Below are 16,697 nucleotides of genomic sequence, written 5' to 3'. Positions count from 1 at the left end.
CAGCAGCCCCCCATGGTCATGGGGTCATTCTCAGGTGATGCCAAAATGTCACAATCTGTGCAGTTCACCTTGTGCTGTAACCTTGCCAAACGAGCCCCAGGGCAGCACTGGCCTGTGCCAGCAGCAGGCAGTGCCCCAGGCAGGGTTTGTGCTGTGCCAGGGGTGCCAGTGCTTTGGGAGAAGAACCAAGGGCTCTGGGAGCATGGGGTGACACTCTCAGCCACACACCAAACGTTTGCTGCCTGGTGTTTGTGAATCCAAACTGATAACAATGTGCCTTTGGACCGTCCTTATCTCAGCCTTGGCTGTGGCACCGGTCCCACCACAGGTTTGTGCCTATGCGGAGCAGGGTGGTCACAGGGTCTTGGGGACACGGTGACACCGTGGGGACAGGTGTCCTGGTCCCCAGTGGGACACCAGCTGTGCAGAGCCCTGTGAGCAATGCCCCTGAGGGGAAGCTGGCCGGGCAGGGATGCTCCTGCCTGCAGCAGCAAGAGGATGTGTGGGTTGGTTTCTCCAAGGGGAGAAAATCACCTGAAGCTGCTCCAAGGAGGGGCCAGGCCCCAAGGGCAGGGCAGGAGCTGAGCTGTGACAGCAGGTGAAGTGCTGGCTGCCCTGCACAGCAGCTCTGGGCTGGCTGCTCCCTCCAGAGCCCTGTCCCAGCTCCCAGGGTTCGTCCCTGCAGGGCCTGGCTCCTGCCTGGCAGAGGGACACGTGTCCCCCCAGCAGGCAGCCCCTCCATCACCCACCATGTCCCCTCTAGCAGCACAGGACTCTGCTGTCACCACTTGCTATTGTGCCTTTTGCTCACCAGCTGGTTCAATTCCAAAGGTCTGACGATGGTGAAAATGATAATCCAGGATTTTACATTTCTTCCCCAGCCCCTTTCTCACTTGCTGTTCTGGGATCTTGGCTCTCCCAGCAGCTGGGGGGGCTGAGTGCACGCTTCCCACTGGGGTTTGCTTCCCAAAGACACGTCCTGTGATGAATTGACTGGAATCTTTGTGGACAGGGGTTGGAAGACCCCTGGTTGGTGCAGACCCTGGTTATGTGCCGTTAGGATTCAACTTCTACCTTTTCTTATTCCTTTTTTTTTTGAGTTTGCTGCTATGGGTTGGCATGTTCAGCCGGGTGTCAGACAGGCAATTAAAGGTTTGTCACTTGTCATTTTCTAAGGGGTTTCCGATGTGGAAATCCTGCGGTATTTGTATAGTGAAAGGATATTTTCCCCAGGCGTAATCTGGTTAAGCATCCTTGTTGTTTTCCATTGGACTGGAAGAGGTGGCCGATTCAGCCATCATCCCGAGAAACTGAGTCTATTTTTATATATATATTTTGTACCAAAAAAAAATCCCAGGAGTACACGGAAGGATGGAGATAGTTTGGGGGTTTGGTTTGTGTTGAGTTTCTGAGCTGTGTGTGATGGGCTCCAGAGCCAGGAGAAAGGTTTTACTGACAGAAATTTGAGATAGGTGAAAACAAACAACTGTTCTTGTAACTTGTGCCAGTCAGTGCTCTGATTTGTACGTTTTAATTAAAGAGAGAGCCAAATCAGTCCTGTATGACACTTATAATTGCTTTAAACTGCAGCTGTTTGTTTGCTTTTATTTTCTGAGAACAAAAGTCGGGGATGTTGTTGCCCTGGGAAAGCATGAGTGCTGTGGGAGCAGGACCAGCTCGCCACGCAGCACCCCGGTCCCTCCCAGCCCCTCACCCACGTTCTCTGAGAAGTTTTCCAGTGTTCCTGGACACTAACGCTAGCGTAGCCCCCAGCTCTAGGCTGCTTTTAATTTATTTGCAGGAAAACACTAGGAGATGGTTACGTCGGGTGGGGGGTTTTCTATGACTTTTCCACACTTCTTTTCTAGCATATCAATAAATATTTTTTTAAAGTTTTCAGCCTCGTGTGGTCACTGCTCCGGGAGCGCTCCCGTTCCCCTCCGTACCCCCGGCACCGCCCAGGGCCGGCTCCTCTCCGCGGCTCCGTGTGCCCGGCCCGGGCTGGGGATGTGCGAGGCTGGGACCGGAGCGGGGGAACGGCACCGGGGGAACCGCGCCGCGTTCCCTGCGGGCTCCGTGCCGGCCGCGGCCCCTCCCGGGCCGGGCTCCGCTGCGCCTGGAGCTGCCCCGAGAGCACCGTGAGCGGAGCTCAGGTGAGCGCCCGCACCTGCGGGACCGGGACGGGGACAGGGACCGGGGCCGGGCCGGGCCGGCCTGCGGAGGGCGCTGCGCGGCCGCGGAAGGGCGCGGGCGGCCCCGGGCGCTGCCGTCGGTGCCGCCGTCGGGCGGGAGCCCCCGGGCCGGCCCCAGGCGCGGCCCCGCGGCCCGTGTGAACGGCCCCCCCCGGCGGGCCGGCGGAGAAAGGCGCCATTGTGCGGCCCTTCCTCCCGCTCCTGCCGGCGCTGGCAGCTCCCGCGGCGCGGGGTCCGCGCCCCACCCGCCCGAGCAGAAAAAAGAGGTTAATGAGGACACGGCTTCAAAAAGCCACGAAGCCCCCCGCCCCCGCCAGGGCCGCGCTCGCACAAAGGCCGGGCCCGACGGGCAGGGGCCGCCGCCGCCCGAGCCGTCGGAAGGGCGGAGCGCCGCGGGCCGGGCCAGCGCCGGGACCGGGCGGCACCGAGCGGCGGTTCCTGCGCCGTTCCTCGGACCGGAGCCGCTCGCAGCGGCCGCCACCGCCCCCTCCGGGCACCGCGGGACCCCCGGGGGGGCGCCCAGACCGGCGACAGCCGCGGAGCCTCCGCCGCCCCCAGCCCGTCCGGTCCCGGGCTGCGGGGCCCCCACCCCGCCGGGACCCCCACGGTACCCCTAGGGCCACAAAGGGAAGCCAGACACGTTTCTATTTACAAAGTATATATTTAAACTGACATAAAAAGCAGGTCTCATATGGACATTCACGGCTGGCAGAAGACACGTAATTAAGCTTCACTTCTGAGACTGAGATTTAGCCAAATCGGTTTTTTGTACAAGTCTTAGATTTAAACAATTCACACGCACGCGCCCGCACACACACACACGCAGGGTACACGGCTATGTACAGACACACGGATACACGCACAGGTACGGCTCGCTCCAGGTGTGCCGGACACACGGACACGGCGCTGGAGCTCCCAGCGGGGCGGCAGCGGCTCCGGGCTCTCTGCAAAGGGAACGATGCTCCGGCCCCGGCGGCAGCGGGAGCACAAACAGCTCAACCCCCTCCTCCCTCATCCTCCAGTGACACCGCGCCAGCACCAGAACCAACGCGTCGGCTCTTCGTACGAACCAAGTTAAAAACCTCAATTTTACAAAATATGTCTTTAAAAAAAAAAAATAAAAATGAAAAAGAAGAAAGGAAAACCAAACTGGGAACTGTCAGACACAATGGCTCCCTTTGCACAGCCAATCCAGCGTCCTGCCAGGCACCTCACAGCTCCCAAAAGGATGGGGACGGAACCGGGCAAGGTGAAGATGCCGAAGGCCCCTACAGCAGAGACGGCCCTTGCCCAGCCCTTCCTTCAGCCCGTGGATGCTCCCTGGGCCTTCAGGAGCTCAGGGATGAGGGGCCCTGGCTCAGTCCCAGCCCTCAGGCACTGCCGGGCCCGTGCTCCCCATCCCACTGATAGCCAGAGCAAGGTGTGAGCAGAACAGGGCCACCTGCCCCACCTCAGCCAGCCTCAGCCAGGCCCGGCTCCCTCCCCGTGCCAGGGTGGCCGAGCTGGGGGAGCAGCAGAGCAGGGACACCCCCAGCCCCCTGAACAGCGGCCAAGCTGCTGCAGCTCGTCCAGAGCCCCCAGAGCCTCCCTACCCCCGCCAGGGAGGGATCCCAGCTCCAAATCCCAGCCCTGGGACGGACCCCAGCTCTGGATCCCAGCCCTAGGAGGGATCCCAGCTCTGGATCCCAGCCCTGGGATGGATCCCAGCTCTGGATCCCAGCCCTAGGAGGGATCCCAGCTCTGGATCCCAGCTCTGGACACCTGCCCCTGGGGGAATCCCACGGGCAAATCCAGCACCAAATCCACCCGAGGCAGCGGGGCTGCCCCGCACAGGAATACTTCGCCTCTTGGCTATTGTTTAACCACCGCAATGAAAGGGACATATTTATTGTCTCTGAATGCATAAAGGTGACCCTGGGATTCGTCAGGGATGTGGATATTACAAAACACTTTATCAGGAGTCCTCCAACAGTCTGAAGTAAACTGTGATTGGGAATAATAATAATAATAATAATAATCCACTTTCTGTAGCAGAATAAAGTAACTAAATATGGGCAGTGAGATGTTCCCTCCCCAACCTCTCTGGCATTTCAGGAATGTAAACAGAGGGGGGTTTTGTTGGGGTTTTTTGTTTTTAGTGGGTGGGGGAACAGAATCAAGCGACCAGACAAAATGAAAACAGATATACTCAGCTCAGTCCTATCTCCCACAACTGCTACGACAACTCTATTAAAGTGCATTTCAGTATCACCCCTCAGGAACCTTACACACACAAACTCCTCTCCTCCGCAAGAAAAGGGAATTCAAGTTAATACTCCAACACTTTTAGCCTTTTTATGGATTTCTGCTTTTCCCCGCCCCGACTTTTTAGCAACATGACTTTTTTTGTTAGACTGGAAACACCCCATCCCCAACAACACTGTGAATTCAAGTGCTCACGTCAACTGTCAAGGGCAACAGTCCTGGACACAGCACACTTGATTGTACAAGCAACACCTTAAATCACAATCAAGAAATGCGGGCACTCGGCCCTGCGAGGGAGCAACACGTCCCCCTCCACCATCCATAGCATCATATGAAAAATAATAGTTAAAAAAACCCAGCACATACTTAGCTATGAACACTGTTATGTACACCGGCTCCTGCGGCAGATGCGTGAACTCGTTAGTTCTCAGTTTTATTGTCCTTTCTAGGAGCAACTGAGCAGTCACTGTTGTCTCCATTTAAATAAAACAACTCAGAGTTGAAATATATATATATAGATATATATATATAAGCATTTTTTCTTAAATAACATATTTACATCTAATAGAAAATATAACTCTAGAGATAATCTTTCCAACGAAATGTAAGACGTGAAAAAAAACCAAAACAAAAGAACGAGTTAATGAATTTAGGACAGTTTCTAAATTCTCTCCAGGACCAAAAACAAAAGAAAAAAAAATTAAAAAAAAAAAAAAAGGAGCATAAAAAAAAAAAAAAGAAAAAAGAGAGGCCCACCAAGCTCTACCAAGCTTTTGTCTGGATCTGACTGAAGAAAACCCCAGCACCACCTCCACCAAACTCATCGCTTCTCCTTAAAGAATCCTTGGTCCGTGCTGCTCTCCTTGATGGTGACGGTCAAAAAGTTAGAGGTCACGTCAGTTACCACCACCTTCTCCAGGTTGTTGAGAGAGGGGCTCCAGGACTCCTCCTCGGGGTCCCCCAGGATCCTGGCGACGGGGATCCTGGCGATGAGCGAGGGCCGCCCGGCCGGGCCCCCCACGCCGTCGCGGTACAGGCCGCCCGCGTTCCCCGGGCCCACGGCGCCGTGCAGCAGCTTGGGCCCGCCGGGGTCCAGCCCCCCCTGCCCCTTGGCGTCCAGAAAGTCCGCGCGGTGCTTGGCCAGGCGCGGGGGGAAGGCCTCGGGGCCCGGCTCGGCGCGGGGGGGCCCGGCCAGGGCGCCGGGCAGCTCGGGCTCCTGCCGCCGGGCCAGCTGGATCACGCTGTGTCCCGAGCCGAACTTGGCCGCCCCCGCCGCCGCCGCCTCCTCCATCTTCCTGGCCTTCAGGTAGTCCCCCACCTTGTCCCCCGGCTCCCCCAGTTTCCTCTTGGAGGCGTCCAGAGTCTCCGCAAGGTCCTTGTACAGCTCCTTCCTGGGCTTCGGGCCTCTCTTTTTGGGGGTCTCCCCGGGCTTGTCCTCCACGCGGATCACCCGCTCCCGGATGCCGTCTGCCTTGGGGGTGCTGCTGCTGGAGCTGCCCTGGGGGGCCAGGGCTATGTTTCTCAGTCCTTCCCTAGCCCGGGACGTGGAGCCCAGCTCCTGGGGGGACCTCCCGGGATACGGCACCCGGATGCCCCTGGAAGAGTCGCTGCGGAACTCATAGGTTTTGGCTTTGGCTTTTGCCTGGGCCTGCAAAGAAGATAAATCACCCGGTGACTTTATTATCCTGCCATCCGGCTGGGTAATTGCAACTTACAAGAGGCCACCTTTGAGGGAAGCATCCTCCGAGGGGGCAGGAAAGGGACCCCTGCCCTGGCCTGGAGCCCTGGCACGCGGGCTCCGGCCTCCTTACCTTTAGCAGGAAGGTTTTGGGCTTGGGGCCTCGCTTTTTGGGCCCGTAAAGCTCCATTTCTCGCTCCCTAGAGGTGTTAAAAGAACCAAAGCTTCAATTCAGCATAGCTACAAGACAGCAACATATTTACAAGCGCAACTGCTACAGCTAGTAAAGGCCTTGTACCTCTCCTCGAAGGCTGCGAGCAGCCGGGCATCCAGGATGTTCTCCTCGGGTTCCCAAGTGCTGTACCTGGGGGCAAGGTGGGACGGAGAGAGGGAACAGAATAAGGAGCCAGGAGGGAGCAAGACAAATAAAATAAAAAACCAGAGGCATAAAGGTTCTGGCTGTGGCACAAAGGGAGAGCAGGGGGTGCAGCCAGCATCCCCCCAGCCCCTGCTGCAGCCCCCCGCGGCCCCACGGGCCACTTACTTCTGCGACCAGCCCTTCCATTTGACCAGATATTCCATGCGGCCCTGCGGATGGGAAGCGAGGGAAATAAATATGCGTGGAGCGAAACCCGCGACAAACCCGCGACAAACCGCCCCGCAACAAAGGTCCCCCCGCATCGCCCCGGGCAGGGAGCGGAGCGCGGCGTGGGGTGTGGGGGGCGAGATGCAACAATGAAAAATAACGCGGATTTCACACACACACACACACACACACACACACACACATATGCACACACACACACACACACGCACACACACACACACGCACACACACACACACACACGCACACACACACGCACGCACGCACACGCACCCCCCCGGGCGCGGGTTTAACGCCGCCCCCCCCCAAAGGCGCGGAGGGAGGGAGGGCGGGAGCGGCGGAGCGGAGCCCGCCCCGCGGCGGGGGGAGGCAGAGCCGCCCCCAGCGAGCCGGGGCGCGGGGCGCGGGGCGGCGGGGGCGCGGCGGGGGCCCGCCGGGGGGGGCACCTACTTTGCGGATGCGGCGCTTGAGCAGGGCCTCGGCCGCGAAGACGCGCTCCCCGACGGCCGAGAGCTCCATGTTTACGCGGCCGCTCGCAGCGCAGGGGCGGCCCCGGCGCAGCCCAGACCATAATACTCCGCCCGCTGACGTCACCGCGCCCCCCCCCCCCCCCGCGCGGTGGAATATTCCGCCCGCGCCGCATTGGCCCGGCCGCGCCCCGCCCCCCGACGTGCGCCGCGTCCCGATGGGCCGGGGCGGGGCCTGAGGGCACGCCCGTCGCCACGCCCACCGGGCCACGCCCACCGACACCGGGCCACGCCCCGCTCGGGGGGACGGCCCCGGGAGCGCGGGAGGGGCGCGGGGCACAAAGGGGGCGCGCGGAACGGGGAACGGGCGCCACGGGGCTCCGCGGCACCGGGAACGGCACGGGGGGCTCGGCGGCGGCAGGACGGTGCCGAACGGAGGTTCCGCCGCGGAATGGGCCCGGCCCGCCTACCGGTGGTCGGACAAAGAGAGCGGTGTCAGGGCTGGGAGCGATCCCGCGCGAACCGCCCGTCACGGTAGCGGGTCCGTCCACGGACAGGCGCGGTCCCGCGTGCCGCTCGGCGCCGCCGCCGTTGCGGGAACGCGAATCCTTCCCGGCGACGCGGACACGACCGGCAGAATAGGGCACCGCGGCCGCCGGTTTCGTTGTGCCGGCAGCCCCCGGCTGCGGTCCCGGGGGGGAGGAGAGGTGACCCGGGGCCAGCGGGGCGACCCACGCGCGATTTGATCCATCTCCCCCGCTATCTGTCAGCAAACTGGCGGAGGAAAGGGGCTGCGCCGCGAGGGTGCCAGCCGGTACCGGGAGGCTGCCAGCCGGTATCGGGGAGGTTGTCAGCCGGTCCCCCCACCGGCTCCCCGCTCCGGCTCGCCCCCGGCACGGCATCGGGAGACAGGACCTTCTCCCCGAGGCGGCCACGGAAGAACGAGACACGCGCGAGTCGCGGGAAACCGGAGCAGACTCTGGCAGACAGGAGGTCCCACGCGCCCGGTTCTCGCAAGTGGGCAGGGACGGAACCCGCCCCTCGCGCTGTCGGTGAGGCTCCGGGAGGACCGGGCAGCCCTTCAGCCCGGTGCCGCGGAGTGAAGCTGTTTCCGTGTCCGTGGGCAGCGCCGCCGCTGGGAGCTGCCCCGCGGGTGGGACGTGCGTGGGCTCCTGCGGCGCCGTTCACGACGGATGAGACCAGACCAAGCCTCCCCTGGGTCTTTCCCTCCTGTCTCCCCTCCGCTGAGGAGCTCGAAGCCGAAGCGCAGCGGGTCTCGGCAGCCGCCACGCTCACGAGTGGAAAACCCACTGCGGGAACGGCCGCTGGGATCCGGCTGCGCCTGCCCTCCGGTGAACGAGAGGGCACCCCCAGAGCCGCGCCGGCCTGGGGCTGGGGCTGCGAGACCCTTCCCCGGCTGGGAAAGCCGCCCGTGGGCGCGGGGACCGGAGGGCAGCGGCGTTGTCCTCACCCCGAGCTCGCAGTGTTGTGTCCCGGGGATCCCGCCTGCCGCCGTGCCACCCGGGCGGGCACGCACCTCCAACGGCGGACACGAGTGGGGCTTCGGGAGCCCGCGGGGAGCGCCGACAGCGGGACCCGCACGGCCCCACGCGGGACGCGGGGCTCGTGTGTCGGCTGTCCGTGGGCAGATCCCTCCTCCCGCCGCCCCCGGCCGAAGTGATACCGGGAGGAGGCGGAAGATTCCCGCTCCGCGGCTCCCGCGTACTCCCACAGCACGCCCGAAACCCCGCGGCCACGGGAGCCGTCGCGACACGCGAGTTCTGCGCGGCGTGGCCGGGCCGGGGGGAAGCGCAACCTCGGCGGTCTCCCGGCCCCCGGCGAGCTGCGTCCCGGAAAGTTTTTCGTTTATGTCGAATTAATCGTTGTTAATTAAGGCTGGTCGCGGGGCGACTCGTGAATCGGCGTGGGCGCGGCTCGCTGGACCCCGTTCCTGGGAAGGTGCTTAGTAGAGGACCGAGCCGGCGGCACCGGGAGCACGGCCCGGCGGGGGAAGCGAGGCTGAGGGTCGGAAGCTGATCGTGTCCCCCCGGCACGACAGCGCCCGTTTCCGTGGCCGTGGGGCTGCCGCAGCCCCGAGCATGTCGGTGTCTGCCCGGCACCTCCTCTGTCGGTGTCCTCGGTGCGCGCTGGAACCGCGGATCCGAGGCCGTGCCGCCCGGTACCGGCGCCACACGCGAGCACGAAGAGGCCGCGCAGCTCCCGACCGAGCAGCGGCCTTTGCCCCGCCGCCCGCGGCGGAGCCCCGCGGCCACGCGTGGGGGCGCGGAGGGGAGAAGCCGAGGCTGAGGTTCCGGCCGCCTCCCACGGCGGCACCAGCGGACAAACAGCTCCATCCTCCCGCCGGAACCCACGCGGAACCCGCGCGGGGCCGGAGCCGCGCCCCGGTAGAGGTGCGGGGGGGGCAGGCAGAAGGGGAGATGCAAACGAGAACGGAGCGGGGAAAGCAGCGCGGAGCCGCCGCCGCCGCGGGAGAACCGCCCGAAGCCCCCGCGCGTGGGTGAGCGGGGCCGGGGCTGCGGCCACTCGCGGGGGTCTCGGCACGGAAGGAGGAGCGGGACAGAGCTGCTCCAGCCGTGCGGGACGCGGCAGCGGCGGGCGGGACGGTACCCGGGCAGTTCCCACCGCCACCGAACGGTTACCGGAGACCTCCGCGCCCGGAGCCGGCGGCACTGCGGGGCCCCTCCCGCACAACCGGGCCCCCGGGAGCAGGGGCTGAGCGGGGGCACGGACAGCCTTCCACACTGCCAGGGTCAACGGCAAAGGCTACCTGGGAGCCCCACGGGCTCTCGGCCGGGTGGGACCGCTCATCCCTGCGGCTCCCGTCACCCACACCGACCCGGGGCCCGGTTCTGGGATCCCGGGACTCGCTGCCGACAAGGGGACAGCTCCGGACCGGCGAGAGCGTGTGCTGCCGCGGCAAACCCCGTTTCCGCCCATTTGACCCCAAACCACCCTCTCGGCTGTGGGTTCTACGCTCCTCCAGCCACACTCGTGCGATGAACTCCTCGGGACTCAGAGAGCTGCTGGGCAGCAGAGTGCCCGGCTCCCCCCTCGGTTCTCCCTGTGCGGAGGACACCACAGCAGCGAGTTTTGCAACGAAACCGGGGGGCTGGAGCCCCTCTCGGGGTCGCGCGTGGCGGCGGCGGGGGGAGCGCGCGTGTCCGAGCGCGGCTGAGCCGGGAGAACCGGGCGGGAGAACGGACCTGGCTCCAAGCCGACCGCCGGCACCACGGATCCCCCGCATCGCAGCGGGGCAGCTCCCCGCCACTCCCGTGTGCTCTGCTGGCCGCGCTTCAGAAGCCGCTCCGACCCGCGGCCACTCGTGACGAGGACGACAGGACCCATCACAGCCCCCAGCCCGACCCGGCCCGGTTCCCCGCGCGGCCGGGGATGCCGGTGTCCCTCAGAGACCCCTTCACGCCACGGTCGCGTCCCAGCGTGTCCCCATCTCCTGGGCGATCCGAGCACGGCCCCCACTCTGGGACCGCAGAGCGCAGAGGGGGAAGAGCAGGTGGCACCCGCAGAACCCCAAAACTTGCCCGCCCCCGAAGCGATCCGGACCGGGCTGTCCCGGGAGAGGCATCCCGCAGCCCGGGTACCGCCGCGCAGGGCAGAGCACGCCCCGCAGCCACTTTCCACGCGAGGTCCCTGTTTGCGTGGGCATTCCCCTGCACACTCGGAGAGGGCAGGCCCGGATTCCCGGTCAGCCCAGCCACCCGGTTCGGCTGCGGGTTTCTCCCGGTTCGGTTCCGTGCCCGAGGCATGCAGGAAAACTCTTCTCTCCCCCGGTAGCTGAATGGAGCCGGGAGCAGCATCGGCACCTCGCCGCCCCACGGACCCGTACCGAGCTGTGCCGACGGGGGGCGAGGACCCGGGACCCCCTGGCACCGCCGGCTCACGGTGCTGTCCGAGACCGGGGGCTCAGCCCGGCCCCCGAGACGCCGCCTTTTCGTTTCCGAGCAGCTCGGGAACAACTGGGGAGACAGCGACCGGCTCCTAGCTGCGGCACCGGTACCGCACAGTGCCGCGGGGCTGCTGCCGGGCAGCGCGGGGTGTCCGGTCCGAGGAGGAGACATCTCGGGTGTGCCCATGCAGCGGCGATGCCGGCGGTCCATAAGACCCCGGAAATTCCCGTGCAAGTTTTCGTGTGGAGTGTTTGACATCGAATTAATGACGGGGCAGGGTTTCCCCGGCGGTCCCGGAGGGGACGTGGCGGCGGGAGGTACCGTGCCCCCCCCGGACACGGCTCGGGGCTGGCCGACGCCTGGGAGGGCACCGAGTACGGTTGCTGCCCTTTCTCCGGGCACCGAAGGGAGCTGGCGGAGCCACGGAGGGATCTCGGCGTGGACGGACACATAGGGAGCGAGAGGATCCCGGCTTCGGGGACTCCACCGATCACCTGGGCAGAGGAACTTCTCTCCGCCCGTTCGATCGTTATTGCCCGGTTACGGAGGCTTCGGCCGGTCAGCGAAACGACCGCCCCGAGGAGATGCAGCTCAGCGCCCGTCCCGCTCGGGTCCCGCCGCCGCCCCGGGACCGAGCCGCACATCCTCCTCGGGGCAGTCGGTACCGAGGACCGTGGCGGCCAAACCCCTCTGATGCTCCGCGGTCCCGCCCGGGAGGCGGCGGGCGCAGCCCGGCCTCGTCCCGACGGTGCCGCTCGGAAGCGCTGCATTCATTTCCCGGCGCGTCCCCGCCGGCCCGGTGAATTCCAGGTGCTTTCCATAGGTGGCACCGTCCTCCTGGAAATGGCGGCTGCGGCCTCCGCGCAACCGGCGGCGTTCCTGCCACCCCAGGGGGGCACTGCCGCCGCCTCCGCCCGGGCCGCCCCCCCGCACCGCCGGTTCGGCGGGGCGGAGCGCCCGCAGGAGCCCCGGGAGCTGTGCCAGGCCCCGGGGCGAAACGCGGGGCTTTTTCCCTCTGCGGTGCCCGCGGCGGAGAGAAGGCGCCGTTCTTTCAGCAGCACAGACCCACGAACGCTGCGGAGTCTCCCGCATCGGCCGAGCTCGTGGGAAAGCCCACGCGAGTCCCGCAGCCACCGGTTCTTGGGGCGGCGTGCCCTGAGCCCCGCTCCGGCCAGACCGAACGGCGGAACCCCCGCGCCGTTCCCTGCGGGAAGAGCCCTCGCAGCGCCCCGACGGCAAAGCGCCCGCTCCCGGTTCTCCGGGCGTGCCGGCACATACCGGAGCCCCTCGGCACCCCCGGCGCGGCGGTTCCGCGGGTCCCCTCGAACCTCCCGGGCGGGGAAAGCGCCGCTCCCGGGGGCGGCGGGCCGGGGGGCGTCGTTTATCGCCCGCTTCAGGCTCCGAGCGCTCCGCACAAAAGATCTTTTGTTCCCGGGGGTTCTGAATTTGCTCATTATTGGTAGGAACATAAACACGAGCTGTTTGCGGATGGGGAGAGGGAGGAACCGGCTCGAACACGGCGTGGGGCGAGGAAATGGGAATGTTCTGGGGTTTTCCCGCATCCCGTCTAGCCGGCGCGTCTCCGTGCCGCCGGCTGCTGACCGCGCAAGGACGGCACAAGGACGGAACGGATCCGGCCCTGCAGCGGCCAAGGGAGTGTCACGCGTGGGCAGCGGCCACGCGAGAGTCCCGCCAGGGCGGGACAGAACGCGGAGCGCGGCCCAGCGGCTCCGGCGGCCACGGCCCCGCCGCGGGGGGAACCGGGCTGGGATATGACAAATGAGACGAAGTGCGAATCGAGCCGCCCGGGGCTGCCGCTACCCCCGTCCTTCACCCAGTCCAGCTCTGTCCCGGCTCCGTCCCCGCCCGTTCCGACCGCCGTCGCCCGCTCGCGCGCAGCCCCGCGACTCCGCTTTTAACAAAAGCAATTAGAGGTGAAGCGCTGCTCATTTGCATCCCGCTTAATGACCGGCGGTGGTTTCCGCGGGGCGGGCGGGGTCCGGCGGCAGCGGCGGGCCCGGGCCCGGTGGGGCGGGGGGCGCGGCCCGGCCCCGCCCGCGCCGAGGCCCCGCCCCCGGCCCCGCCCCCGGCCCAAGGTAGGCGCTGTATTTAGGATCATGCCCTTATATGGTGATGCGCGCGGCGCCCCGCGGACAGCGCGCACCATATAAGGAAGCGGTGCCGGGGCCCGGGTGAGCTGGTGAGCGCTGATTGGCCCGCCCGTATCGCAGCAACGGCTCGGGGGGGGCAGCGGCCCCGCGCCCCCCCCGCCCCAGCCGGGACCCCCGCGGGCACCGAACGGGAACGCCCCGGTCCCACGGGAGCACCCCGGTCCCACGGGAACGCCCCGGTCCCACGGGAGCACCCCGGTCCCACGGGAGCACCCCGGTCCCACGGGAGCACCCCGGTCCCACGGGAACGCCCCGGTCCCACGGGAGCGCCCCGGTCCCACGGGAGCACCCCGGTCCCACGGGAACGCCCCGGTTCCACGGGAACACCCCGATCCCACGGGAACACCCCGGTTCCACGGGAACACCCCGGTTCCACGGGAACGCCCCGGTTCCACGGGAACACCCCGATCCCACGGGAACACCCCGGTCCCACGGGAACACCCCGGTTCCACGGGAACGCTCCGACCCCACGGGAACACCCCGAACCCACGGGAACACCCCGGTTCCACGGGAATGCCCCGACCCCACGGGAACACCCCGACCCCAGGGAACACCCCGGTCCCACGGGACACTCCCGGCGGGACCCCCCGACCGTGAGACCCCCACCCGCCCGGTGCCGCTGGCGCCTCGCCGCCCCTTCCCGAGCCGGGACTCCCCACCCGCCATCTCGCCACGGCTCTCCCGTGGACACCGACGGCACTTGGGAGCCCACGGCGCTCCCGAAGTGCCGCGGGACCACCGCTCCTCTGTCTCCGCAACGCGGGGCACGGAGGAAGCCGTCCGTGCCTGCCCCACTGGCGGCAGAGCACCCGGAGGGACCGCGGGCAAAGACAGCCGGCGGGACGGGGCGGTCCCGTTGCTCCGCGGAGCGGGACCGTGCGTGGGAAGGGGGGAACGAGCCCCGGCGATGCACGGGCTGTGATGACCCCGATCTGAGGCACAGAAATCGGGGACTTTGCGGACGAGGGCGGCCGGAGGACAACGCTGGGCGAAGCATTCACAGAAGGCAGCGGCGCGGACGCGGTTCCGCGCCCGCGGGCGCCACCCGTGATGCGCCCCCACGGCGGCAAAGCGCCCTCGGTGTTCCCCCGCCACGGTGCGGACCGGCCGCGGGGGAAGCTTCTCCCGCTCTCCGGTGGGGAAAGGGCTCCCCCATCTCGGCCCCCACAATCCCGTTTTCGGGACATCCCCTCTCCCCACAGACACCCGCGAAAAACTCCGGCGGGGAGGGAACTCCGGCAGCGCGGGGGACAGCCGCGCACCCACGCGTGTCCGCTCTCGCCCCGCGGGCAGGCTGCGGGGAGCCGCCGCCGTGACGGGCGGGGGGCGGCGACACGGTGCGGCGACACCGGCTCGAGTTTTCGTTGCGGCTTCGCCGCGGAGCCGATGCGTGGCCAAGTCGTGGCCGCACGGTACCGCGTGCCCGCGCCCCGATTATATGTCTCTATTTTATTTTTATTTTATTTTTATTTTATTTTAAACCGAAAGCAAAACCGGGCGCTGCGAGAGCGGCTTCGGGGCTGGTGCCGCTCCGGCGTGTCGGGCTGCGGGCGATGCCCGGCCGCACTTCCGCCGCCCCCCGGGGCTCGGAGTCGCCGCCGCTTCGGCGGGCACCGGGCGGGGGCTGCGGGCACGTGCACGGCGGTGCGGGCCGGGCGCGCTCGGGCGGGCTGCCCCGGTGCCCCAGCGCGCCGCAGGTGAGGCCGCACACCGGGCACCGCGGGCTCTGCTCCGCTCCCGCCGCCCTGCGGAACCCCCGGCCGTGCCCCGCGCCGCCTGCCCGGGGCTCCCCGGGGGGGGGCGACGGCTGCGCCGCTTCCTCGCCGTCCCCCCCACCATGGCAGGATTCAGCGGGCTCCGCCGAGCAGCCATTTTCTGCAGCTGCTTCTCCAGCAGAGCTCAGCCGGGCGGCGGCACCGGGCGGCGACGCAGCCCCGGGGACCCCCGCCCCGCTGCCCTCCGCCGGGACGGGCGCCCCGAGGCCGGGCGGGCGGGGCCGGGGGTGGCCGGGCTCCGCCGCAGGGCTCGCCGTGACAATCCCACCCTTTCCCCGCCATTTTGTTACCGTGCTGGCGTTTTCCCAAAGCAGACACAGAGCGGGAGCCTTGGGAACGGGCCCCCGTTGTGCCGGGGCGGACGCCCCCCGCCACCCGTGTCCCCGTTCCGTCCCACCCCCGCCGCGCCGCACCTGGCAGCGGGGCCGGTCCCGGGACGCGCGGCCATCGCCGGCACCTTCCCACCGGGATCGCCCCGCTGCCCTAAGCGCCCGCGGCACCGAGGGTCGCGACTGCCCGAGTCCATGCCGGACCCTGTCACACGGGGCTGGCACCGAGTCCCGGGCCCCGGCCCCAGGAGGAGGATGGATGCCCTTCCCGGCTTCCCTTCCCGATGGAGCGGGGACGCGGGGCTGGTCACCGCCTTCCGCCCCCCCTCATGGGCAGCGGCAGTGTCCTGACACCCGAGGGGACGGTCCCATCGCGGAGGGCCCGTCCTGGGGCCGTGCCACCCGGCACGGCGCCCTGCAGCCCTGCCCGGCTCGGGGCCGGTCCCGGCTCCCCGCGGGACCGGCCCAGGCTCCCTCGCGGGAAACCCGTGGGGACAGTGGCTGGCCAACGCGAGGTCGAGCATCCCGTCGGGGCTCACGGCACGGCCAGACCACCGGGGAGGGTGGCAGGGGGACGGAGGGAGGTGACGGGACGAACCGCGGGACCGCGCTGGCGGCGCGGGACGGGCGGGCGGGACAGGAATGCCGGTCCCTCCACCCGCGCGGGGCTGATGAGCCCCTGCTTGACACCAAGCACGGAACCCCGCGGGTGGGTGCACGGCCCTGTCCCACGGCTGCACTCCCGGCTCGGGGAGGCATTCCCGGCTCGGGATGCGGCACTACCGGGGGACCCCGGCGCGGCGGCCGCGGATGCCCCGCGCGAGTGGGAGCGGAGCGCGGCGGGGCCGGTGCGTGCCCCGGGCTGGGCCTCCGGAGCCGAGCGGCGGCGGAGGGCGGAGAAGGAGCGGGGAAGGAGGGGGCTCCTGCAGTGCTGCAATGCAGCGCCGCGCCGAGCCCGCCGGCCCGGCCGCGCTCCGCCGCCCGTCACTGCGGCAATGCGGATGGAAGCCCCGCCCGGGCTGGGCCGAACCGGTCCGGCCATCCCCCGCCTGCTCGGGCCGCGCCCTGCCCCAGGCGCGCCGGGCTGCCGCTCTGCCCCGCTTCCTCGGCCCCGTTTCGTTTTCCTCCCTCCCCTGCCGGGACCGCGGGACGTTTCCTCCCGCGGCGGGACGCAGCCGGCTTGTGTCCCCGGCATCGCCCTGTGTCTGGGGGCTCGCAGGGACCCTCATCCTGAATGCCGGCGGACGCCCCCAGCAGCCACCCTGGGAGCCCCTCCAGCACCCCGGCTTCTCTCTGCGTCTCCCCTCGAC

At 67.3% G+C, this 16,697-nt stretch overlaps 2 protein-coding genes across 4 annotated transcripts; both read right to left on the bottom strand.

The window, feature by feature from the left end:
* Positions 1-5,256: 5,256 nt before the first annotated feature.
* On the bottom strand, positions 5,257-7,238 carry CBX8 (chromobox 8). 3 transcript variants are annotated; one of them, XM_058817259.1, is made up of 5 exons: positions 7,170-7,238; positions 6,659-6,702; positions 6,413-6,478; positions 6,248-6,338; positions 5,257-6,084 (listed from the first exon to the last, which is right to left on the bottom strand). In XM_058817259.1, exons 1-5 carry the CDS (start codon positions 7,236-7,238, stop codon positions 5,257-5,259), a joined length of 1,098 nt encoding a protein of 365 aa, XP_058673242.1. The 3 variants fall into 3 exon arrangements, with proteins under 3 accessions (XP_058673242.1, XP_058673243.1, XP_058673244.1); XM_058817260.1 differs by having other exon boundaries at positions 6,248-6,314; XM_058817261.1 differs by lacking the exons at positions 6,248-6,338; positions 6,659-6,702; positions 7,170-7,238 and having other exon boundaries at positions 6,413-6,641.
* A 2-nt stretch (positions 7,239-7,240) lies between these two features.
* On the bottom strand, positions 7,241-10,552 carry LOC131566017 (collagen alpha-1(I) chain-like). Its single transcript, XM_058817183.1, has 6 exons — positions 10,310-10,552; positions 10,101-10,268; positions 9,176-9,948; positions 8,693-9,029; positions 7,390-8,358; positions 7,241-7,303 (listed from the first exon to the last, which is right to left on the bottom strand). Exons 1-6 carry the CDS (start codon positions 10,550-10,552, stop codon positions 7,241-7,243), a joined length of 2,553 nt encoding a protein of 850 aa, XP_058673166.1.
* Positions 10,553-16,697: the final 6,145 nt, after the last annotated feature.

The sequence above is a fragment of the Ammospiza caudacuta genome, chromosome 19, assembly GCF_027887145.1.
Source record: "Ammospiza caudacuta isolate bAmmCau1 chromosome 19, bAmmCau1.pri, whole genome shotgun sequence".
NCBI lineage: Eukaryota > Metazoa > Chordata > Aves > Passeriformes > Passerellidae > Ammospiza > Ammospiza caudacuta.
This window is presented reverse-complemented; position numbering and strand designations above follow the sequence as displayed.

Excerpts from the sequence above, each read along its gene's own strand:
- CBX8 (XM_058817259.1), bottom strand. The coding sequence starts at position 7,238 with ATGGAGCTCTCGGCCGTCGGGGAGCGCGTCTTCGCGGCCGAGGCCCTG. Across the intron at positions 6,479-6,658 it reads TGGAAGGGCTGGTCGCAGAA|GTACAGCACTTGGGAACCCG; the intron begins GTAAGTGGCCCG and ends CCTTGCCCCCAG. Across the intron at positions 6,085-6,247 it reads CCAAAACCTTCCTGCTAAAG|GCCCAGGCAAAAGCCAAAGC; the intron begins GTAAGGAGGCCG and ends TCTTCTTTGCAG.
- LOC131566017 (XM_058817183.1), bottom strand. The coding sequence starts at position 10,552 with ATGGGTCCTGTCGTCCTCGTCACGAGTGGCCGCGGGTCGGAGCGGCTT. Across the intron at positions 9,030-9,175 it reads CCCGCCGGGCCGTGCTCCCG|CTCGCCGGGGGCCGGGAGAC; the intron begins GTGCCGCCGGCT and ends TCCGGGACGCAG. Across the intron at positions 7,304-7,389 it reads CCCATCGGGACGCGGCGCAC|CGGGCGGAGTATTATGGTCT; the intron begins GTCGGGGGGCGG and ends CGGTGACGTCAG.